This window comes from Danio rerio, chromosome 25 (assembly GCF_049306965.1).
Source record: "Danio rerio strain Tuebingen ecotype United States chromosome 25, GRCz12tu, whole genome shotgun sequence".
Taxonomy (NCBI): Eukaryota; Metazoa; Chordata; class Actinopteri; order Cypriniformes; family Danionidae; genus Danio; species Danio rerio.
Genome location: NC_133200.1, coordinates 34,903,919 through 34,930,000, shown reverse-complemented (window position 1 = coordinate 34,930,000; position 26,082 = coordinate 34,903,919). Strand labels below are relative to the sequence as shown.

General features: G+C 37.6%; 2 protein-coding genes across 4 annotated transcripts in view; both read right to left on the bottom strand.

Moving 5' to 3' along the window:
* The window catches only part of ctdspl2a (CTD (carboxy-terminal domain, RNA polymerase II, polypeptide A) small phosphatase like 2a), a 23,226-nt gene extending 21,807 nt beyond the window's left edge, over positions 1–1,419 (bottom strand). Inside the window, exon 1 of the mRNA NM_001077544.1 lies at positions 1,273–1,419. The gene's annotated coding sequence lies outside the window, so the exon portion shown is untranslated. The remainder of the gene's footprint in view (positions 1–1,272) is intronic.
* Positions 1,420–2,826: 1,407 nt separating this feature from the next.
* sqor (sulfide quinone oxidoreductase) lies at positions 2,827–24,753 on the bottom strand. 3 transcript variants are annotated; one of them, XM_073942064.1, is made up of 11 exons: positions 24,702–24,753; positions 24,074–24,397; positions 21,563–21,787; positions 19,317–19,487; positions 17,886–17,939; positions 14,443–14,637; positions 12,365–12,574; positions 9,625–9,808; positions 9,278–9,345; positions 3,189–3,370; positions 2,830–3,095 (listed from the first exon to the last, which is right to left on the bottom strand). In XM_073942064.1, exons 3-11 carry the CDS (start codon positions 21,776–21,778, stop codon positions 3,038–3,040), a joined length of 1,338 nt encoding a protein of 445 aa, XP_073798165.1. In that variant the 5' UTR covers positions 21,779–21,787; positions 24,074–24,397; positions 24,702–24,753; the 3' UTR covers positions 2,830–3,037.
* Between the last annotated feature and the right edge of the window lie 1,329 nt (positions 24,754–26,082).

Here is a 26,082-nt window from a genome sequence, read left to right as displayed (position 1 = left end):
TAGTGCAATTCAAAATCATTTTTCCACTATCCTATTTAAGCCCATTCATCAGCAAGACATTATTTAAATGATAAAGCTTAAATTATTACTTATTCTTGGAGATATAAACATTATAATTACATGTATAAGGTATGAATAGTATGTTTATTAACAAATATATTTATTACAGACAACAAAACTAGTATGTTAACATATTTAATATGTTTCATATGAATATAATGACTTTTATTCAACGAATTTGATGGGGACATCAACGCGGGAGGACTCATATAAACTAATACATAGCTAAGAAACATCATATAATATGATGCTCTAATAATGCTTCTCGGTCTGAAATTAAAAACTCCCGCGTGTTCAATATTTAACCAGATTCAAACGCTGCAGAGTGCGCGGTTGAGAATTTACACTACAATCACTTCTAACGTTACCAATATGACAATGATGATGTGTAGAAAAATCGTTTGGTCATTATTATATATTGCGCGAGTTTTCTTGAGCGCATCGGTATGTGCAGCAGAAATAAACTAGTGAAAGTCTTCAGATGTGTTGAAGTGGGCGGGGGTGAATCATGTCTGCTTTGCTTGTTGAATCTAAACAAATCTAGCTTGCCTTTACCTGTCGATCCCTTCCAGCATATTTCCGTAGTGCACGACGTTTTATAATCTGGGGTCGACACAAAAAAACTAACATACACTGCCTATCCGAGAATCTGTTGTCAGTTCGCGCCTCCAAGCTACGTTATTTAAGCTAAAAAAAATGGTCGCGCGCAAGTTAGCAGGACGATCGGTTTGTGGATTTCAGAACAAAACAATAAAACCGCCAACAACTGTGGCACGTATAAAATAGGCCCAGCGACTTCGGGATACCCTGGCCAATTTTTCCATCCCTATAACACGTTAAATTTGTACGGGAATGTTTGACTCCGAGGGCGTTTGAACGTCAGCGGCTAACGCTAACAGATGACTTGTTGGCTGTCTCGCGACAACCGCGCACGAGCTGCTTTACACTGTAAACACGCAGAGGAAAATAACAAAGATCGGGTTCAAAAATGATCTTGTGTTTCAGTTTTACTTCTAAAAAATCAACACCGGTTAAATGTCTTATGATAAAACATTTGCGCGGGCCGTCTTCATCTGCATGAAGAACATGTTTTCAGTACGGAGGGGGCGAGTCGTGAAGACGCGAGATTTCAAAGCACTGCGACCGTGGCGTAGGGTTAAATATTTATTTTTGCATGTATGTGATCAAAATAGCTGCTGTTTAAACACTTACATGCCAGGGGTCGCGACGACACGGTGTAGAGGTGGTTGTGGAAGTGGCCGCGGCCCGCGACAGCGTCTGTCGGTCAGTTTCTCCGCTGAGTGTGAGTCACAGAACGACAGATAGATCTGCTACAGCTGCTCGGGACGCCATTTCCCGCCTCCTCTCAGAGGGATTCTTGCGAAGAACCCGGATGATGCTCTGTACTACCGAGCATGCGCGGAGATGTTGGCGGACTGTAGCGTTGTGTTATTCAAGTCAGTGTTACTGTGTTGAAGAAAACATCTGTCTGTCTTTTCATCTATCTATCTATCTATCTATCTATCTATCTATCTATCTATCTATCTATCTATCTATCTATCTATCTATCTATCTGTCTGTCTGTCTGTCTGTCTGTCTGTCTGTCTGTCTGTCTGTCTGTCTGTCTGTCTGTCTGTCTGTCTGTCTGTCTGTCTGTCTGTCTGTCTGTCTGTCTGTCTGTCTGTCTGTCTATCTGTCCATCTGTCTGTTTGTTTATCTGTCTATCTATCTTTCTAACTGTCTGTCAGTCTGTCTATAACTTTCTATCCGTCCGTCCGTACATCTGTCTGTCTATCTATCTATCTATCTGGCTGTCTGTCTTTCTATCTATCTATCTATCTATCTATCTATCTATCTATCTATCTATCTATCTATCTATCTATCTATCTATCTGTCTGTTTGTCTTTCTGTCTGTCTATCCTTCTGTCTGTCTATCTGTCCATCCGTCCGTCCGTCCATCTGTCTGTCTATCTATCTGACTGTCTGTCTTTCTACCTATCTATCTATCTATCTATCTATCTATCTATCTATCTATCTATCTATCTATCTATCTATCTATCTATCTATCTATCTATCTATCCATCTGTCTGTCTGTCTATCCGTCTGCCTGTCTGTCTGTCTGTCTATCCTTCTATCTGTGCCTGTCTGTCTATCTGTCCATCCATCTGTTTGTCTATCTTTCTATCTGTCTATCTATCTAACTGTCTATCTAACTTTCTGTCTGTCCGTCTGTCTGTCTATCTATCTATCTGTCTGTATATCTGTCCATCAGTCTGTCTGTTTGTCTATCTTTCTGTCTATCTGTCTGTCTGTCTATCTATCTGTCCATCCGTGTCTGTATATCTGTCTGCCTGTCTATCTGTCCATCCTTCTGTCTGCCTGTCTATCTGTCTGCCTATCTATCTATCTATCTATCTATCTATCTATCTATCTATCTATCTATCTATCTATCTATCTATCTATCTATCTATCTATCTATCTGTGTGCCTGTCTGTCTGTTTGTCTATCCTTCTGTCTATCTGTCTGTCTATCTATCTGTCCATCCATCTGTTTGTCTATCTGTCTATCTATCTAACTGTCTATCTAACTTTCTGTCTGTCTATCTATCTATCTATCTGTCTGTATGTCTGTATATCTGTCCATCAGTCTGTCTGTTTGTCTATCTTTCTGTCTATCTGTCTGTCTGTCTATCTATCTGTCCATCCGTCTGTTTGTCTATCTGTCTAATAGTCAGATATCTAATCAGTGAGTGAAAATACAAACTTCATAAAGAACTTGTTTTTTTATTTTCAAACATTGGCATCTGAAATAAAAGAGTTACTCGTGATGTCAAGGACATGATTTTTGTAAAAAGTAATATACAGCACTGTTATAAGAAATTGTTAGCAAACTATATTTTAAAGCAGGCACATCACTGACAGATACATATATTTTTATAATGACAATGAATGCAGCTTTGCTCTGTTGTTCTATTGCTCTATTTCATCCCCAAATGCATCATGGTCCGGTATGGTCCTGGGCCTCCCCAAATCCCCCTTAATATGAAGTAATGAAAGGAAGATACAAAATTAACATGAGGATTGTAATTAAGCGTGTTAAGTTGTGTTTAGCATGTGATCAGTACTCACTTGAGGAGTCCGTGCCAATACAAATGAGGCATGACATCAGCTTTCATGTGGTACATGACCCTGCTCTCTTTACTCTGGTCTACAACAGGGAAGGTCTCCAGCGGCTGCCCGTCATAGTCAAACTCTGCCAAAATCACTGTGTTGTAGCTTGTAACCAGAGGACATGAGGTGTAGCCATCATACTGCAAAAGGCACAACACAAGTAGTAATAAATATAAAGTATAATCATATGTAAGATTTAATATAAATTAGTAATAGTGCTCAAATAAATGTAGTTTACCTACTCTCACCGGCCACTTTATTAGGTACACCTGTCCAACTGTTTGTTAACGCAAATTTCTAATCAGCCAATCACATGGCAGCAACTCAATGCATTTAGGCATGTAGACATGTTCAAGATGATCTGCTGCAGATCAAACCGAGCATCAGAATGAGGAAGAAAGGGAATTTAAGTGACTTTGAACATTGGAATAGCTGTTGGTGCAATACGGGCTGGTCTGAGTATTTCAGAAACTGCTGATCTACTGGGTTTTTCTGCACACAGCCATCTCTAGGGTTTACAGAGAATAATCCAGAAAAAAGTAAATTTCCAGTGAGCGGCAGTTCTGTGGGCGCAAATGCCCTGTTGATGCCAGAGGTCAGAGGAGAATGGCCAGACTGGTTCCAGCTGATAGAAAGACAACAGTACCTGAGGTATGCAGAATAGCATCTTTGAACGCACAACAATTCCAACCTTGAGGCAGATGGGCTACAGCAGCAGAAGACCACACCGAGGGCCACTCCTGTCAGCTAAGAACAGGAAACTGAGACTACAATTCACACAGGCTCACCAAAACTGGACAAGAGAAGATTGGGAAAACGTTGCCTGGTCTGATGAGTCTTTATTTCTGCTGCAACATTCGGATGTTAGGGTCAGAATTTGGCATCAACATCCTGCCTTCTATAAATGGTTCAGGCTGGTGGTGGTGGTGTAGTGGTGTGGGGGATATTTTCTTGGCACACTTTGGGCCCATTAGTACCAATTGAGCATTGTGTCAACACCACAGCCTTCCTGAGTATTGTTGCTGACCATGTCCATCCCTTTATGGCCACAGTGTACTCATCTTCTGATGGCTACTTCCAGCAGGATAACGCACCCTGTCATAAAGCGTGAATCATCTCAGACTGGTTTCTTGAGCATGACAATGAGTTCACTGTACTCAAATGGCCTCCACAGTCACCAGAACTCAATCCAATAGAGCACCTGTGGGATGTGGTGGAACGGGAGATTCACATCATGGATGTGCAGCCGAAAAATCTGCAGCAACTGCGTGATGCTATCATGTCAATATGGAGCAAAATCTCCGAGGAATATTACCAGCATCTTGTTGAATCAAATGATTGAGGCAGTTCTGAAGGCAAAAAGGGGTCCTACCCTGTACTAGTGAGGTGTACCTAATAAAGTGACCAGTGAGTGTTTAGTTGTGCACATTCACTGATTTTACCCCTACTTATTTGTTTGTGATGGTTTACTCTGCCTTTATTGGGCTGTTTCAAGTTATATTACGAGAAACGAAAGCGAAAGAAAGACAGAGCAACAGTTGTTTTTTCAACCAGAACTAAACCAGTCAATTTATTGCTCGACTGATTTCCCAAAAATTCTGGGTTCACCCAAAAATTAAAAGTATTATTATGTACTGACCCTTCACACAGTTTATTTTTCTTTTGTTGAACACAGAATAAGATATTCTGAAGAAACATGTAACCATTGGCTTCCATAGTAGGAGAAACTAATACCATGAAGGTCAATGCTTTCAAGTTTCCAGCATTCTTCAAAGTATCTTCTTTTGTGTTCAACAGTAGAAAGTGAGTAAATGTTGGCAGTATTTTAATTTTTATCTTTCCCTTTAATTATTGCATTCACAATTTGGATAATTAATAAATGCATTATGTATGTACATATGAATGTACTTGCTATTTTTGTGTCGTTATATAATGAGGCATACCAGCATGTTACAAGTACTATTTCTGTAACAAGTAGTCATAATGTGCATACTACGCTTGCTGCATCCCACATTCCAATGCACTTGTCTTATATTTCCTGTAATAGTGCAACAGGTGAATATAACAGAAGAAATATCAGCTTCATTTTGCAGGTTGCTTATTTACTATAGTTATAGCTATTCTTAAATATAGTTTTTTGTCTGACTCTATTTCAGGTTTAAATTTATTTGACGTTAAATACTTTTTTTTTGCCTTTCAAGTTATTGGACAGTAGAGGGCAGACAGTTTCCAGTTCCAGACACAGCCGCAGAGCACAGAGAACAGTTGACTTCTGCAATCGAACACAGAGCTGCTGCGAGATCTGAAGTTGTATGTGCTAATCTTGATCCGTTTGCATTATAATTTTTGACAGCAAATACTACATTTGATTGCTTTTAGAAATCGCACAAGCAAAACGCATCCCTATCACTTTTTTTGTCTGCACATTCCCATGAGGTACTATGAATAAAGTAATTGAGTCACTTCACTACACCTTTAGAAAAACATAAAAAGTGTCTGTATGTATGTGTATATATTAGGGATGTAACAGTATTGTAAATACCGTCATACCGCAATATTAATTTTTTTCGATATTACCGAAGTCGCATGACTCGGTAAAACTATAGGTCTTCTGAGAAAATTTGCTCAGGCGAATGAAGCGAACGGGAGGTAGCGAAAACTACAATTCCCATCAGCCCATGCTTGACCATCATCTCTTGCGGTCTGTTGTCGCTACAGATCCAGTAATGCGGAAATGGAGTGTGCTGCTAGAAGCGGGGATGAAAAAGAGCCGGAAAACTCTAAAGCGGGTGTTGTCGCCGCGCACGTACTGAATAGCAGTGTTGTCGCGCAAGTTCTTATCAGCTGTGTTGTCGCGCGCGTACTGAATAGCGGTGTTGTCAGCACACTGTTCAGATTGATGCAGACATGAGATCTCTATCTTACTCATGGTTTGTCCTCTCAAGTGGGGGAAAGACAATGCACAACGTTACCCACTGCTGTCAACCTTGGCCAAGTCATATCTCTCTTGTCCCAGAAACCTCAGTCCCAAATGAGAGGGTTTTTTCTGTTGCAGGGGACATTGTAAATGCCCAGAGATACCAGCTTTTACCAGATTATATTTATATGATAATTTTCCTTTAAACCCATCTCTATCTAAGTGAGTGAGTGATTAAATGTTGAATGTGATGAGTTTTCAACAATACTAAATTGAAACTTAATTTTTTTACATGGTTTAATAATTTTTTGTTATTAAAATTGAAGTTCCTGTTTCAAAGCTTACAGATAGATGGCTAATTTGTATGTCATTGAAACTTTTGGCACTTTTTTGGAGTATTTTTTGGAGTATTTTTTGTAGTTTTGTTTTTTCCTGTAAATGATTCAATAAATACCGTACCGTGACATTCATACCGAGGTATTACCGTACCGTGAAATTCTGATACCGTTACATCCCTAGTATATATACATGGGTGTTTCTAGAGTTATTTAAAAAAATATTATTTTCAAGAGTTCACACTTTGATATTGCTTGACAACTGTAAGCAGGTTGGGTATGCTGTCCCGGGAGAGAACCCTGAGCTCGGAGATAGTTGAGCCCAGGGCTCCCGCCAGGTCCATAGAGCATGTGAGGGGAGTACGAGATCAGGTGGTTCTCGAGAGCTCCCCTTTTTTTGTAAAGGAGAAAAGGAGGAGAAAGGGCGTGGATGGGGGGTTTCTTCGGTAAACGAAGATAAGGGAGTAATATCTAGCTAGGCTACTTATGCCTAGCTCAGACTGCGTGATTTTAGCCCCGATTTTGGCTCGCCGACAGGTTTTGAGAAATCGCCGACAAATGCCTGAAATCACAGGCAAATCGCTGCTCGTGCACGTGAGTGACAATCACACAGTATGAACTATCAAAGACGCGATCTGAGAGAATCGCCGATGAGTCGCCGATGCCTGTGAGATATTTGGCGTGCTGAATATCTGGAGCTGTCGGCGATTCTAATCATGCCGTGTGAATTGAGTTTTGACTGAAAATAACATCAGCCATCGCCTACAGCCAATGAGAGAGCAGCATTCATTTGTGTGTGTGTGTGTACTGTATACCTGCTGCAGGCCAGCGGGAGGCTGGGGTAGAAGTTAAAAGCGCTCTTTTTCGGTTTATTTGGACCCACAAAATGGAGGGAAAACTAGTGGAGGTTTGACAGGACTCAGGAGCAACCGTGTCTGTTTGACGTTTCATACAGAAAGAAATTAGTTTATTATCAACGTTGAGGAGAAATGGCGAATTCCCTTTAAACCCAGGTGAGCAAACATGTACATGTTCTACCCCATTACAGGCTTCTTTCTCATTATGTAGTTAATAACAAAAGATATACTACATGTTTTTGGCTGTGAGACGTAGTTTGGACGAAGTTGTCGGCGATTCTCCCTATAGTAAAGTCGTGCAATGTGAATGTCCATGTTGCCGAACCATCTTGCAGTGTAAACAAAGCAGCGACGAAACGCTAGCTCAGATAAGTCATGCAGTGTGAAAACATCTGTGACACGACTAGTTTGAAAATCATGCAGTCTGAACTCGGCATTATAGTCAGTTAGGATAGATCTGATTGGCTAACTAATGAGTGTAGATAGGTGGCCAGCTGCAGTCAATCATATCATGTGCTCCTCTCGAAATTAGTTTAAAAACTTCACTCAAAAAATATTTGTATATGTATTTAGGCTCATTTTACAAGTCACTTAGAGTTAAACAGTTGAGTTTTACCATTTTTGAATAGGTTCAGCCGATCTCCAAATCTGGTGGGAGCACTTTTAGCTTAGCTTAGCATAGACCATTGAATCAGATTAGACCATTAGCATCTCATTCAAATTTTAAAAAGTGCCTGAGTTAAAAGTTAAAGCTTGACTCTTTGGTAACATTGCTGCATAATATCATTGCGCCAGGCCCAGAGATCAGCTGAATGTATTCAAGAAACAATAAATATGTACTAGTAAATTGAAAAAGAGTTTATTTCAAGTGGATTGTTTTTTTTTTTAATACTGCACCGTTAATGATGTACATTCGGGAAACACCACTTTTACAGTGGCAATTTGCAAAAACCAAAAAAAAAAAAAAAAACGTTTTCAATAATAACAGGAAATATTATATTCAAAATATTTGTATGTGTATTTAGGCTCATTTTACAAGTCACCTAGTAAATTTTATAATTTCTGAATCGGTTTAGCCTAGCTTAGCTTAGCATAGATCATTAAATCGGATTAGACCATTAGCATTAAAAAAAGTTATAATTTTCCCATTTAAAGCTTGACTCTTCTGCACTTACATTGTGTAAGACTAATCAAAAAATGGAAAATGGTGATTTTCTCGGTTGATATGACTAGGAACTATATCTGGCGTGGCGAGGCAGTGGCGCAGTAGGTAGTGCTGTCGCCTCACAGCAAGAAGGTCGCTGGGTCGCTGGTTCGAACCTCGGCTCAGTTGGTGTTTCTGTGTGGAGTTTGCATGTTCTCCCTGCGAACGCGTGGGTTTCCTCCAGGTGCTCCAGTTCCCCCACAGTCCAAAGACATGCGGTACAGGTGAATTGGGTAGGCTAAATTGTCCGTAGTGTATGAGTGTGTGTGTGTGAATGTGTGTGTGGATGTTTCCCAGAGATGGAAGGGCATCCGCTGCGTAAAAACTGGCTGGATAAGTTGGCGGTTCATTCCGCTGTGGCGAACACGGATTAATAAAGGGACTAAGCCGACAAGAAAATGAATCAATGAATGAATATCTGGCGTAATAAACAAGGAACTTTGTTGCTGTACCATGGCTGCAGCAGGAGCAATGACATTATGCAGTGCCTAAAATAGTCTCCATCTGGGTAGTTTGCAAACATCGCTGCATAATATCATTGTGCCAGGCCCAAAGATCAGCTGAATGTATTCAAGAAACAGTGAAAACTCAACTGTTTAACTTCAAGCAAGTTGTAAAATGAGCTTATTTTAGTTTTAAAGTGGATTGTTTCTTTAACGCTGCACCATTAATGGAGTACATTTGGGGAACACCACTTTTAGAGTGGCAAACCATTTATCCTTAAACACACTTACCGCCTTATCCGGTGTCTGTTTCTTCAGGATTCTGCTGACAGTTCGGTCGAGGACTGCAGACTGTGCAGCTGTAGAAGATTACAGTCATTGATGATTCACTCCATCAATTAATTTCAGTAAACCAATCATTAAAACTCTCGCTAAGAAGACTTACTCAGTGAATGGGAAACCGCCTTACGAAAAAATACTAATAAACGGGTTCTAGACTTGGTTCAACACTTCTGATAATTAGCAAATGAGCATTATCTCCTTCTTTTCCCAGAGAAAACCCCAATATAATTACATATTAGCAAAAAAAAAAACATGGACAATTAGAAAATAAGCTTTTTTTTTTCTCAGTGTTTTACCTACTGCTGCCGCCGTTTTGGATGTAGGTAGATTGGTGCAGTCTCCAATACCAAACACATTGTCGTATGTCTTGTGCTGAAGGGTGTTTTTGTTAACATCCAGCCAGCCGCCGGCGTCATCCAGCAAAGAGCCTTTCAGCACTGCGGGAGGTCCCATCGGAGGGGTAACGTGAAGCATCTCATACTATAATCAAAATAAAGTGTAAGGCAAACTTACAGGGGGGTTTGACTATAATTTATGCCTGATAGACATCAAAACAAAATGCTGGGGGGTGTCTGCCGTTTAAATAGTGGTAAACTGTTTGCACTGATCTGTTTCTTAAAGGGGAGCTACTTGGCAAAAAACACTTTTATAAGGGGTTTAAACAGCCAGCATCTAATGGTAAATATTAATTCATTCATTTTTTTTTATCTCACTTGATCAAAACAGTCTGCAGAAACACTTTGATTGACATTTTCCCTTTATTCATGTCATCAGAGGGGGGAAAGCCCAGCCTATTACTGACGATCTCTCCCTCATTAACATACCAGTAAAAAGCCCTGCATGAGAAGCAGTCTGTCATGACGGTCAGTGACCACCGGAGGGCGCTGTAGTTCACGGACTCTTAGATTTAACTAGAGCGCCCAAAAGACTACAAGTTCATACATACCACACGCATTACACCCAGTCCAGGTACACTGAATGGCTCACAGCTGTTTCCTGTTAATTTCCTGGACTATTTATACAACCATTTCACCTCTGTTTGACTGCGTCGTTTGTCTACTTTGTCTATCTTGTCTCCGTATTCCAGTAAGTTTAGAGTTTCTGATTCCTGAGCCCTGTCTCTGTTTTGTGTTTCTTGTTTTGTTGTTAATTTGTACTTTACACTTTGGACACCTTGTTTTTCTGTTTGATGCACATTGTAAATAAAACTGCACTTGGATCCGCACCTTTTTGTTCCCGTTTGATCTTGCTAACGTGACAATCAAGAAACACAAAACAGAGACAGGGCTCAGGAATCAGAAACTCTAAACTTACTGGAATACGGAGACAAGATAGACAAAGTAGACAAACGACGCAGTCAAACAGAGGTCAAATGGTTGTATAAATAGTCCAGGAAATTAACAGGAAACAGCTGTGAGCCATTCAGCGTACGTGGACTGGGTGTAATGCGCGTGGTATGTATGAACTTGTAGTCTTTTGAGCGCTATAGTTAAATCTAAGAGTCCATGAACTACAGCGCCCTCCGGTGGTCACTGGCCGTCATGACACAGTCGTCCACCATTAGAGTTGTAAATCTGCCACTATGCTGACACATAGGCCTTTATTGCTCCACCCTCATTTGAAAAGAGGGCTGGCGGCACAATCACATAAGTTTAAAGCGACAGTCACTAAAATGGCACAATTTGGATCAAAGCCTAAAAGCATCAGTTTCATTGTATATCATAAATTATAAAACATTATTATTTTGGGGTTATTTTGAGATGAAACTTTAAATACACACTCAAAAAGACATCAGAGACTATTTTTACATCTTGTAATAAAAGGCATAATAGGTTGCATTTAAATAATAATACAAATTTAAATAATAAGTTAATTAAAATAGAAATTTGACTGTTCCTATAATGATTTAAACCATTGTCAGTGCATGTTAGGGGTCTGAAATCTGGCAGATCTAGCCAACTGATTAAAAGGCTTTTTTTAAATAAGTCTGTGTGTCTACATACAGCCTAAAAATAAAGTTAGACGCAATAAGGCGCAAGATGTGTTTGGCCTGATTTGCTGCTATTTTCAGACCAGCGCAACTGTAATTTTAACATTTTGCACCCCGTTGTTTAAATAGCAAATCCATTTGCACCACTTTGTGTACTCATGAGTGTGCCGGTCTAGAAAGGAGGTGTGTTAAGGCGCATTGTTGGCATGTAGCTATTTTGAGAAAATGAAATAGGCCACGCCTTTGACCAAGTAAAAGCAGGTCCAAAGTCCAGCGCAGAGCGCGTTAGTTATGCGCGTAGTCAAACGCTTAATACACATGATGTACAGCAACACACAAAAATCTTTACATATGGAAAAATAAAAGATTAAAACGTTACAAAAATGACTATTTACTACATAAATTAAAAAAAAAAACACTGCCTCCATGCCTTCTTCATGTTCGGGGGGCTTTTTTTCAGTTTATTCATGACAATTTGCATTTGTATAATGTTGTTATTATTATTATTATTTATTATATGCATATTTATATTTGTTTTAATAAAAACAAGTTTAGATTTGTCCGACTGTCAGGTTTTGGAGACGTCTGCATCACCATATGGGGAATAGGATGTGTTTTTGGATATACTATTAGTATGCCCACACGGAATCTGCGCACACAGAAATCCGCAGATTTTTAGCCCATCATTGAGTCTTTGTATTTACTTGTATTGTAATTGTGTTTAAATTTATATTTGTTCAGTTTTTAAATTAATTTCAGTAATATCATTGTGATATAATAATAATAATAATATTAAAATGTTCATATGATTTATTTAAAATACAGTTCGTAAAGTAATATTTTTTGTCTTTTAGTAGATTTATTATATGAGACTTGCCAGACTTTTTTACAAGATTCTTAGCAGAAATGGCAAAAAAATGTCCTCAGATTCTGTCTGGCCCTGGATAGAACTCAGTTTTTTGACCACACTTCGTTATTATTATTCATTTATTTATTTGCTGGAAATTAGAACTGCATTTAACACACAGTGCACAAACAGTGGCTACCTTGAAAACCTCTGTCTCCCCAGGTTTGTCCAGATTCTCAAACAACGCTTCCTGTTTGTCGGCTCTAACCTCGATGAGGTTGTGTCTGAGGTTCACATTAAGGTCCCGTTTCTTCACAATCTCCCACAACGCATCAGCGTATTTCTTGACGCCAAACAGCACTGGTAAGGAGGTGTTAAAAATAATGTTGGCTTTGGACCTTTTTCCAGTCTGAAAAAAAAAGAAAAAGGAAAAAACATGATCTCTACTGAATGATTACTATATAAGCACATGGTGATTCTAGACACGTCGAATAATAGCATTGCATTACAATGGTAAAAGTTTATGGTTTTATCATGGTTTTTGGTCAAAGGCAGGGCATTGCCTTTGTTTGTGTACACAAAACATGGCATTACCATAGAACATGTCCAATATACATGTTATTATCATGACTTATGGCAAAAACATGTTATTATCCATGTTCATGTCCACAAAACATAGTATAGTCATTGTCTGTGTCCATATTTGTTTTTTACCATGGTGCATTTCCCAAACATATTGCATTACTATGATTTATGGCCAAAAAATGATATAAACATTGTTAATGTCCACAAAACATGGTATTACCATGGTGCATTTCCCAAATATATTGCTTTACCATCATTTATGGCCAAACAAATGATATAACCCTTGTAAATATCCACAAAACATGGTATTACCATGGTGCATTTCCCAAATATATTGATTTACCATGATTTATGGCCAAACAAATTATATAACCCTTGTAAATATCCACAAAACATGGCATTACCATGGTGCATTTCCCAAATATATTGTATTACAATGATTAATGGCCAATAAATGATATAACCCTTGTAAATGTCCACATAACATGATATTACCATGGTGCATTTCCCAAATATACTGTATTACCATGGTATATGGCCAAGAAATGATATAACCCATGTAAATGTCCACAAAACATGGTATTACCATGGTGCATTTCCCAAATATACTATATTTCTATGGTATATGGCCAAAAAATGATACAACCCTTGTAAATGTCCACAAAACATGGTATTACCATGGTGCATTTCCCAAATATATTATATTACTATAGTATATGGCCAAAAAATTATACAACCCTTGTAAATATCCACAAAACATGGTATTACCATGGTGCATTTCCCAAATATATTGTATTACAATGATTTATGGCCAAACAAATGATATAACCCTTGTTAATGTCCACAAAACTTGATATTACTATGGTGAATTTTCCAAATATATTGTATTAACATGATTTAAGGCCAAATAAATGACATAACCCCTGTTAATGTCCACAAAACATGGTGGTACCATGGTGCATTTCCTAAATATATCGTATTACCATGATTTATGGCCAAAAAATTATATATCCCTTGTAAATGTCCACAAAACATGCTGGTACCATGGAGCGTTTCCTAAGTAAATAGCATGATATGGCCAATAACATAGTATTATAGTTGATCATGCCTACAAAATATTATGCTATCATGGAACAGTATGTTTTTAAAATATATAGTATAACCATCATATACTGTGTGACCAAAAACATGGCATTACCATTACCATTTCCAAAATATATTGTATTACCGTGATATACCGTCAAAAAACATAGTATTTCCTTGTTAATGCCCAAAAAGTATGTTTGCAAAATACACGGTATTACATGATATATCGCCAAAAACATGGTATTATCACTGTCAATGTTCACAAAACATGGTATTAACATAAATTGTTTCCTAAATAGCATTACCATGTTGTATTTCCAAAAGTATATTCTTGTTAATGCCCACAAAATAGTATAGTATCACAGTATGTTTCCAAAATATTTGGTATGAATATGATATATGGTCAAAAATATGGTTTTACCCTTGTACATGTCTATAAAATATAGTATTATTATTGTTCATGTCCATAAAACATGGTTTCATCATCCTTAATATCCAAATGTAGACACAGCCTGCTATTTTATGTATTAATAAAAATGTGAAACACAAGATGATCATCAATGTACAATAGGATGCACAACACAACATTTAGAATGACAACTGAACCTTTCTCAGGAAGGCGTCCGAGAGGTACATGATTTTCTGAGGAGCTCCGGCACATTTAACTGGAGTGTTGGGGAAGGTGAACAAAGCGTTTCCCTCCTTAAAGCTCTTCAATGCATCCCACGTCTTTTCCACTGTTTTCAAGGAGTAGTTCGAACCAATTTTGGGGTGTTCAAATCCCTCCGGCAGGCCCTTGATCTGTAATTTACAAAGAAAAAGAAGAAAACCCCATCAAACCTTGCACCAGAAAGTGTTCATCATTGTTAAGCCTAAATGTGGATGCTGAAAACAGGTACGGTTTTCTGTGTCATTTCAGGTATGCTAAATCCAAACATAGAACAAAGGTTGAAATTCTATTTAACTTGAACTTTGACTTCAGATCTGGCAAACAAATGTACTGTAATTAAATGCAATCAAATAAAGATTGGAAACTTCCTCTGGATTGATGTGGCAATGACACCACACCCAATATGTGTTAATAATAACCCATTTCAAGAGTTCACACTTAGCCAATGATCTATCAAAGCTTGTTTGGCATGCTGTCCTGGGAGAGAGCCCCGAGCTCAAGGGATCCTCGAGCCCGGGGCTCCCCCCCGTTCGCAGAGCTGGAGGGGAGCCTGAGCTCGGTGGATCTCAGAACTCCCCGACTGCGATAGCTAAGGGAACATCTGAGAAGGGGCTAGAGCATGCATGGTTCTTGAGCGTGATGTATGTCTTTAGATGGTGGGAGGAAACCGGAGAGCCCGGGGAAAACCCACGCGAACACGGGGAGAACATACAAACTCCTCACAGAAACTTCCACCGGCTAGGCGAAACTAGGCCAGTGGTGTTCTTGCTGTGAGGCTCTCAGTGCTAACTACTAGGCCACCGTGCCGCCCAATCAAATGTCAAGGAGGAGAATGGGGAGGAAGGGGGGTTTCTTCCAAACGAAGATAATGTGGACTGGAAACTGCGGTTCTTTATAGTAGCTTAAGGCTCATATGATTGGAAGATAATGATTAGCTAATACGAGACCGGCCGTGATAAATCATAAGCACGTGATCTTCTCGAAATTAGTTTATAAACAAACTTCACAAAGAGTAGTAAATAAAGAAATGGTTTTAATTTATACATATATAAATAAAAAAAAAACAATTGCTGTTTTTGAAATTGCCCCCTATACCCTCATTCACTATGCAGTCCACTAAGTGAAGTTTATTCATAAACTAATTTCGAGAGGATCACGTGCTTATGATTCATCACGGCCGGTCTCGTATTTGCTAATCACTATCTTCCAATCGTATGAGCCCTAAGCTACTATAAATAGCCACAGTTTTCAGTTCACTTTATCTTCGTTTGGAAGAAACCCCCCTTCCTCCCCTATTCTCCTCCTTTACCTCTGATCGGGCAGCACGGCAGCCCAGTGGTTAGCACTGTGAGCCCCACAGCAAGAACACTGCTGGTCCTGGTCCCACCAGGCCGGTGGGCGTTTCTGTGAGGAGTTTGTATGTTCTCCCCGTGTCCGCGTGGGTTTTCCCCGGGTTCTCCGGTTTCCTCCCACCATCCAAAGACATTCAACATGCATAACAATCAAGCATTTTGTTCCCTTAGCTATCGCAGCCGGGGAGTTCTGAGATCCACTGAGCTCAGGCTCCCCTCTCGCTCTGCCATGGGAGGAAGCCCTGGGCTCGAGGATCCCTTGAGCTCGGGGCTCTCTCCCGGGACAGCATGCCAAACAAGCTTTTATAAATCCTCAGCTAAGTGTGAACTCTTGAAAGGAGTGAATGAAATTGAGTGAGTAAATTTGAGCGATTGGTTTGTGTTTTGGCTGGTTGATAAATACAACCCGAGTCATTTAACACTGTGTGAGCTGTATTAGTAATGAAACATAGTGTTTTGATGTCTATCATACACACACACGTTACTTTATTCATGCATTCATTTCGGCTTAGTCCTTTTATTAATCTGGGGTCGCCACAGCGGAATGAACCGCCAACTTATTCAGCATTTGTTTTACGCAGCGGATGCCCTTTCAACTGCAATCCATCACTGGGAAACATCTATACACACTCATTCACACATATAGTAGACAATTTAGCCTACCCAGTTTACCTATAGTGCATGTCTTTAGACTTGTGGGGGAAACCAGAACACCCGGAGGAAACCCACGTCAACACAGTGACTGCATTTTGTTATTTTGTGAATGGGATGTTGTACATTATTTAGAGTGCAGAGAACGTTGACTATGGTTTCGGACACCACTAGAAAAGGCTGCTCCCTCAAACTATTTAAAGGTGTAATAGACCCAGCAGGCACACAACATCCTAAGAAGTTTTAATTTTAGGTTAGATTTGGATCACGATGTCAGGTGACTAAAATTCAATGTCTAACCAGCGTCTAAGACAACTTTATTTTGACGTCCAATAATGACGTCAAATTACGTTGATATTTGGTTGATTTTAGGTTGTGTTGGAAAGTGACCAAGATTTAACGTCTGATAGACGTCATAGTGGTAACATCCAGCCAACGTCAAGGTGTAACATGATTAGATGTTGATATTTGGTTGATTTTAGGTTATGTTGAAAAGTGACCGAGATTTAATGTCTGATAGACGTCATAGTGGTAACATCCAGCCAACGTCAAGGTGTAACATGATTAGATGTTGATATTTGGTTGATTTTAGGTTGTGTTGGAAAGTGACCAAGATTTAACATCTGATAGACGTCATAGTGGTAACATCCACCCAACATCAAGGTTTAACATGATTAGATGTTGATATTTGGTTGATTTTAGGTTGGACATTGGACATTGACGTTGGCCTAATGTTGAGTTCTGACGTCAACCTGATTTTCATTTGCAAAAAAAATCCAACTTCCCCATGACGTTGGGGTACATTGGGGTACAACGTCAATATGACGTCATGTTGATGTCCTGTGCCTGCAGGGAAGGTGATTATCTTTAGAAACATTTTTGTTGTGCTGGCTGAAAGTCTCACATCCAGACAGTATTTCCTTGTATTTTTATATTCTGAGTAAGATAGAACAACAACAAAAATGTTCGTCCATTGAAATTGGATGGAAATTGGACAAAAGGTAGGCCAAAGTGTCTGTCAACAAATGTAGATTTGTGGATCTGACCAACCACACTCACCATGGAAATCCTTGCATGCATGAAATATTGCACATTAGGACAAGGTTTGCTTGCTACACAACTGAAATCGTGCCAGATATAATGCAGTTTTTCAAAGGTTTGGAACTGCAGTATTATAAAGTAATATAAAGTTTTCTTACAGGTGAATGACATGATCTAGTATTGTTGTTTTTGGTCATCTATTCGGTGTGTGCGATTATGACATGTGTTTTTAATGTTTTAAAGTTAGCATTTTCACAGATCACCAACTACACTTTTAAGGGTATAGGGGGCGATTTCGCATACAGCCTAATTTTCAATAACATTCATAAACATACCTTTTCATAGTGCAGCTCAAGGCCCAGAGCTACAATCAGATAATCATAGGAAATCTGAGAGAAGACAAAAAGATAAATCCTTAGTAAAGGTTGAGCTTGACTTAAAGGAGCATTCTAAATTATCTTGTTCATGTTCACAAAATACGATATTAGCCTGTATGCCCACAAAATATTATGGTATCATTGTATGTTTCAAATATATACAGTATTACCATGATATATTTGCAAAAACAAAGTATTATCATTGGTAATGCCCTCAAAATATTATGGTATCATGGTATGTTTACAATATATAAAGTATTACCATGATATTTTGCCAAAAAACATAGTATTAACCTGAATAATACCCACAAAATATTATGGTATCATGGTATATTTCCAAAATATACAGTATTACCATGTATATTGGCAAAAAACATAGTATTATCATTGGTAATGCCCTCAAAATATTATAGTATCATGGTATGTTTACAATATATAAAGTATAACCATGATATTTTGCCAAAAAACATAGTATTATTGAATAATGCCCACAAAATATTATGGTATCATGGTATATTTCCAGAATATACAGTATTACCATGTATATTGGCAAAAAACATAGTATTATCATTGGTAATGGCCTCAAGATATTATGGTATCATGGTATATTTCCAAAATATACAGTATTACCATGAAATATTGGCAAAAACATAGTATTATCATTGGTAATGCCCTCAAAATATTATGGTATCATGGTATATTTACAAAATATATGGTATTACCATGATATATTGCCAAAATATATTATTATTCTTGGTAATGCTTACAAAATATAATTGTATAATGTTATTACTCTTGTTTATGTCCACAAAACATGGTATTATTATTGTTTATCTCTATATAACATAGTATTATCCCTGTTCATGTCCAAAAAACATGGTTTTAACATGGATCATTGTTAATGTCAAAAAACTGTAGAAGTAGCATGTTGTTTTATTATTATTGGTATTGTAAATAAAGCTCAAATTATGCATGTATAAAAAAACCTTAAACTATCATTTTTGCAATTACATTCACATATTATATAACATAAATATACCTTTTCAAAGCTTAAGGCCAAGACAAAAAAAATGCTTAGTAAAAGTTTAGTTTTATTTAACCGAGCCTACTAAATGATCTTGAAATACATCACTTTTACTATGTCAGGTTATGCAACAGGTCCGTGCAGCTTCATATCACACTTTATATCTACTCTGCCTGTTTTATAATGACACACCTTCAGGGTTCAATAAAATCTGCAATGTAATCTCATGTAAAATCACAATGACGCCACAACATTTCCCAGCTTTCATTTCCCTTTCCAACAAGACTATGCAGAAAACCACTGCTCTTGCACATCCTCTGCAACATATTACTAGCATAATTAATAACTTCAGCACTGTTACATACCTTCTTCCCACAATCTGTGTGCACGGTGTTTTTTTCCGGGTCAAATTCTGCCACTTTAGACTTGACCCACGTCACCCCTGATGGTATGACACTTGATGTCGATCGTCCGGAGGAAGCAACACTTTTAGCCCCTGCGCCAACTAATGTCCATATAGGCTGATAGTAATGCATCTGGAGTCAAAAGTGCATTAAATGTCATGAAAATTACTGAAGAATGTATTTTCTTCAATTAATAAACTTCTGAAGTTCCATTCAGTTGATCATAATTACTGTAATAATGCAAACTAATATTACAGTTTATTACAATTAACTTCAAATGTCAACTCAGGCTCATTATGGATACGTACCCCTGTATACATTTCTGAAGAGCGTGAAATACGCCCCAGGAGGTACATTTGTTTTGCAGTTTCTGTTTTCACTAATCCATCAGCGGCCGCTGTGTACACTTTCTCAGATCTCAAATTTGTCTCGCGAGTGCCATTTGAGCCTGCTCTTCTCATGTAAATCCACCAGAGGACACTGTCAACTGACTGACCGACCGATCCCCCCAACCACCCCCTTCTCTAAACCCAACCGATAGTGTTTTCAAAAGCAACGATTGATCCGCCCACCGCCTTCCCTAAACCCAGCAGACAGTGTTTTCAAAAGCAATCCAGAAAAAAGCAAAGCCCTCACGGCCGCCTGATTTTTACCACATTTTCAGATCTTACCGCGTTCTCACACTGTTATTTACTTGTTTATTAAATTTTTTTGCCTATTTTTTTTGTTTTACCTGCTTTCTGGAACCGTTCTTCGCCAGACTCAAATCCCATTATCATGGTCAACTTCTCTTTGCATCTCAAATCCACCATTGTACGCTGTGAGCTACTGAGCAAACTGGTAACAGCGGAAAAGCTTTCCACGCGAAGATAAGCAATCAGCTGGTAGCGCGAAAATAAACAAGCCATACGTACTCCTGGCTACATAATTTGCATTTTCCATAAATGTATATGGGGGTATGTTTTCACAATGAGCCTGTGTTGCCAACTATAATTCCAGCATCTTTACAGCAGTATTCCGTGTCACATGACTCTTCAGAAATCATTTTAATAGATTTGCTGCTAAGCAAAGGTCATAACTTTTATCAAATTTAAAATCTTGTTTTGCTTCTTAATATTTTTGTAGAAATTGATAAATTTGTTTAATGGTCTTTTGATGGATGGAAAGTTTTAGCAAGAGCTTTTTTTTTTTAATCTTACAGAGACTTAATATTTTATAAAGTTCTACTGGGGTGTTGAGGAAATAATTTAGATATTGTTTTTAAAATAATGTGGCTCTGAAGTTAAAGTTTGGGGTTGGTAAAATTACTTTTTAAAATAGTACTAACAAAGCTATATTTATTTGCTCAGAAATACAGTAATGCTCACTTGTATTACATTTTTAAAAACAACAGTTTTCTAATTTCATATATTGAAAATGTTATTTTACTGTGATTTTCATTGACTTGATGCTCAAGAAATATTACGTTTTTTTTTGTTATCAAATTTGGAATCAAGTTGTTCCTCTTAATATTTTTGTGAATAGTCTTAAAAATAGGTTTAAGGGTATTTAGTTTCTTAGATGAATAAAAAGTTTTATAAATAACTTAAATCCTAGCTTTAGTAACATTATAAAAGCATAACTTTTAAGCATTATATTATATTATATTATATTATATTATATTATATTATATTATATTATATTAAATTATATTATATTAAATTATATTAAATTATATTATATAATATTATATTATATTATATTATATTATATTATATTATATTATATCATATTATATTATATTATATTATATTATATTATATAAAATTATATTATATTATATTATATTATATTAAATTAATTTAAATTATATTATATTATATTATATTATATTATATTATATTATATTATATTATATTATATTATATTAAATTAATTTAAATTATATTATATTATATTATATTATATTATATTATATTATATTATATTATATTATATTATATTATATTATATTATATTATGCAGGCTTGCTAAAAAAATATTACTTCTTTTCAAACTTAATATAAAATACAAACCCTAATGCTTTTAAATGCACATGTCAGTGCATGCACAAAACAGTAACTTGCTAAACCTGAATCCAAAATGTGACGTATGTGACACCTCAAGAAAGGTCAGGTACAGTTGAGGGTTCTTAAAGGGGCAGTTCAGCTGAATACACTCTGTCCTACCTCACTAGGCTCCACGATGGCCACATTTTCTGCGCCGACCTTTCTTTTCAAGCGTGCGGCCATCGCTATTCCACCGCTCCCACCGCCGAGCACAAGAACTTTGTAGTGGTCCTTAGCAGCCAGTCCAGAGCCGGTGTGGATTTGTGAGTTAAAAACAGAAAAGACTCTGCCGTACTGCCTGGAGAGCTGCAGCTGTGGGTGTAAAAGACTTGCCATGATGCACTTCTGTAAGAAGAGAGAAACAAGTAACGTTACAGCTAAAAAACACATGCTCATTCTAAAAAATGCTAACTTGTTTCAGCCTAAATTTGCATACAATTTGGACAAACCTAACCGCTGCGTTCAAAATTAAATTTATTCCAGCCGTTAAAGGTGCAGTATGTCAGTTTGACCCCTAGTGGTTGAACTAGGTATTGCACTCCTAGTTCAAAACACACAAGAGCAGGTTGCACTGTGACTCAGTTCAAGCCAACACATATCAGTGATTCAGCATCTACATTTAATACAGTTAAAGAGGTTTAATATGTATTAATTTGATTATAAACCTTATCATTTCGTTAGAGTGCTGTGAGTGCACTATTCTGTTCTTCTGAAAGGCTGTATTTAAATTTCTGCCGTGTTTTGTCTGTGGCAAACAACTCAATTGCTTATCATTGCAAATCTCATCACGTAAAGTGTTGTTAGGACATGGGGTTACAATAGCTATGTTTTCATCCACCTATTTTATGCGCATTTTGCAAATGCGCATAAAAAAAACAGTTGATGGAAACGCCATGATGTGCATAAATTTTGAAAATGCGCATAAAAAACGTTTGCGCTTAACTGGGTAGGATAAACTTTTTATTCGATAAGAAAAGATGCGCATAAACTGCGATGGAAACACTTTTACCGCACAAACTCCAGCATGCGCATTAAAAAACGTCATGTGATTTTGTTAAAAGAGATCATGTGATGCTTAAAATGTGTGTGAATGGATAAAACGTCAGGCTGAGCACATTATAAAACATCTGAAATGTTGTTTTGGTCATTATAAAATGTCTTACCATTTCAGTAATAATGTTATTATATTATTAATGACCTCCAGAATCAAGAGCGTCTGTGCTCCGCGTCTGACACCTTCAAACGCCACTGCGCGCTCACTGCTTGTCAGGATTATCTTCTGAGGCGCATTCATTTAGAAAAGATTGATGCACCTTCTCCTACTGCAGCAAATAGTTTTTACTGTTGATATTTGGCGTCAGTTAATCAGGAAGTGGCGATTTTGTTCGCTTTGACTCATTGAATGGAAACGATGCTTCATTCGGACAACATTTAAAGCGATCTAAAAAGTTCATATCAATACGTTTTCTCTTTGCACCACCAGATGGCAGTCTTTGTACTTTCATTTCGAGGGTGCAGATTGCATAAGTTTTATTAATATATATATATAACTTTATTTATTTTATTAATAACTATAACTTTATATATATATATATATATATATATATATATATATATATATATATATATATATATATAGCTAAAAATATATTTACTATTTTTCCAAGTGTATATAACTACTAATGTAAGAAAATATCAGAATTCGGTACATACTTTCTGTATTATCTTTGCTTGAACTGAGCCGATCTAATCCTGTTTATATAAATTGAACCTGCTTCCGATCAGGTTTGAGCTAGCAGAACTGAAGAACGAAGAACGAAATATCCAAATCCAGCTAACTGAGTAATCCACATACGAAGAACGGACCCCAGACCAGTTGATTAGCCACAACTAGGCAAGTGAGTTGGTAATGAGCAATAATGTATCTGCTTAACTATATCCTGATAGTCTCAATGACTTCATCCTGACCACATTTTATTAATTTGTTCCCTTATATTTCCCCCCTTTTATGTCTTTAAAATGTTAGGTTATGATAGGCATGGGCTGGTATAACATTCTGACAATATGATAACCTTGGATAAAAATATCACGGTTTCATGGTTTCTGCTCTAAAATATATTCTTTTTAAATGTCTGGGTAAAAAACTAAAACTTTTTCCTCCTTTGAACACAATAAATTTGATTTTGAGAAAGATTTAAAATATTTTGGGGTAGTAAACATGTCAGACTGAATAATTTAAATGAATCATTGACTTCTGCTGTCTTCATTGCTTTCTACAACCCAGATTTCTTTACGATTTTAAACAGCATTTTTGGATATCTTTTATGCTGGAGATATTGTTGTCCTAAAAAAACAACAACAAAAAAAACTTTTAAAAAAATCTTACATATACTGTATGAATGGTATAGCAGGTTTTAAAACCGCTGTATATCTTGAAAACAGTTATCATCCCATGCCTAGAAGACATATCCATTTTTTGTGGTTGTGTTTCCTAAAATCCTCTTTCCTATTGTGTAATCTAATCTACCAGCAAAACACACTAAACTTGTAACTTCTACTACTTAAAAAATCTTTAAAATGCCAGGAATGAACACAGCAGGTTACATTTAGAGCTTGCGTGCGTCTACTCGCCTTTCAAAAGTGTCCTCTGTGAGCCAGAAAGAGAGTCTGTGCGTCTGAGAAGGTGGCAGAAAGTCAAAAACACACTTCCTATCTCTCCAACCCAATACATATAACAGCTAAACTAAAGCTGAGTCATGACACCTGGCATTTTCTGTGGATGTGTGTGGTCCCAATTCAAAGGAGCTGCCTACCTGTACAGCACTTTTGAGTATGATTGTGTCATACAGCCTGTCTAGATATCACTTTTCATATGTCAAAACCTTGTAGGCAACTTCTTTGGCATTTTGGGCATCACCTAGATGTACTTTTCTGCAGTCATAACGCCTCAGAGTGCTGTCCAGTTGGGTGGTCGTGCAAAACAGAACATTATCATTGACAATAAAGACTCTTGTTTTATAGCCAAGCAGAATAGCATTTAAACATATAAATGCACGACACAAATGCTGGATAGTTCATAATTTATAAGTTTGTGAACATTGTGCTAATAGGTTTTCTGCATAAATGTTTATTCAGATTCAACGAGTTGTTAGTACACCGTCAAACAATTAATACATTTGCTAAGCACGATACAAGAGTAAACCACGGTTAATCTATGGCACGTATAAAAAAGGAAAATAGTGTAGAAACAAGCTCTTACCAGAGTAAACGAGACGTACGTGTTTGACGGACCTGTAGCTCCTCTGTCTGGTACAGTAGATCTGTCTGCGGTTTGTTTTCCTGGTTTGACGTATGGACTTCGCATTGACAGTAACGTCACGTGATGATGTAACCATTTTGTTAGTCATAAAACGTTATTCAGGTTAATTGTTATTTCATAGCTTTCTCGTCCAGTCAAATGTTTAAGGAAGTAAGTGACGTACTTAGGAACATTGCATGCACGAACACCACGAACAACTTAGACCTCGTTGCAATCGTCAGGAAGATGGCGCTATTGCTTTTCCATGCAAGTTGTTATCAAACAATACACAATGTTACATGCTGTCTGAATTACAGAATTCAGAAGAACACACATTGATTTAAATGATCTAATTTTGCACAATTTGGGCTATTAAAATTAAAAATTAGCTATCGTTAGCATAATAATACATATTTATTCTTTTAGATGTCACTGACCCTGGGATATTATTGTTTTTGTGCAAGGGCTTTTGTACAGTTGTGAAAAGTGTAAAATAGATATCATAATGTTATATTATTACAGTATATATATACAATCACTGGCTACTTTTTTAGGTACACCTGTCTTACTGCTTGCACATGGTAGCAGCTCAATGCATTTAGCCATGTAGACATGTTCAAGACGGACTGCTGCAGTTCAAACCAAGCATCAGAATGGGGAAGAAAGAGGATTCAAGTGACTCTGAATGTGGCATGGTTGTTGGTGCCAGACAGGCTGGTCTGAGTATTTCAGAAACTGCTGATCTACTAGGATTTTCACGCACAACCATCTCTACTAGACTGGTCCGCGCTGATAGAAAGGCAACGGTAACTCAAATAAGCACTCGTTACAACCGAGGTCTGCAGAAGAGCATCTCTAAATGCAAAACATGGTCAACCTTGAGGCGGATGGGCTACAGCAGCAGAAGACCACACCGGGTGCCACTCCTGTCAGCTGAGAACAGGACACAGAGGCTACAATTCACACAGGCTCACCAAAACTGGACAAGAGAAGATTGGAGAAACGTTGCCTGGTCTTATGAGTCTATTTCTGCTGCAACATTCGGATGGTCGGGTCAGAATTTGGCATCAACAGCATGAAAGCATGGCTCCATCCTGCCTTGTATCAATGGTTCAGGCTGGTGGTGGTGTAATGGTGTGGGGGATATTTTCTTGGCACACTTTGGGCCCATTAGTGCCAATTGAGCATCGTGTCAACACCACAGCCTACCTGAGTATTGTTGTTGACCATGTCCATCCCTTTATGACCACAGTGTACCCATCTTCTGATGGCTACTTCCAGCAGGATAACGTGCCCTGACTGGAGCAAAATCTCTGAGGAATATGTCCAGTACCTTGTTGAT

Coding starts and splice junctions, on each gene's coding strand:
- sqor (XM_073942064.1), bottom strand. CDS start 21,778: ATGGCAAGTCTTTTACACCCACAGCTGCAGCTCTCCAGGCAGTACGGC. Junction 19,488..21,562: donor CCATCGTGGAGCCTAGTGAG/GTAGGACAGAGT, acceptor TTTTGACTCCAG/ATGCATTACTATCAGCCTAT. Junction 14,638..17,885: donor TTGAGCTGCACTATGAAAAG/GTATGTTTATGA, acceptor TGTAAATTACAG/ATCAAGGGCCTGCCGGAGGG.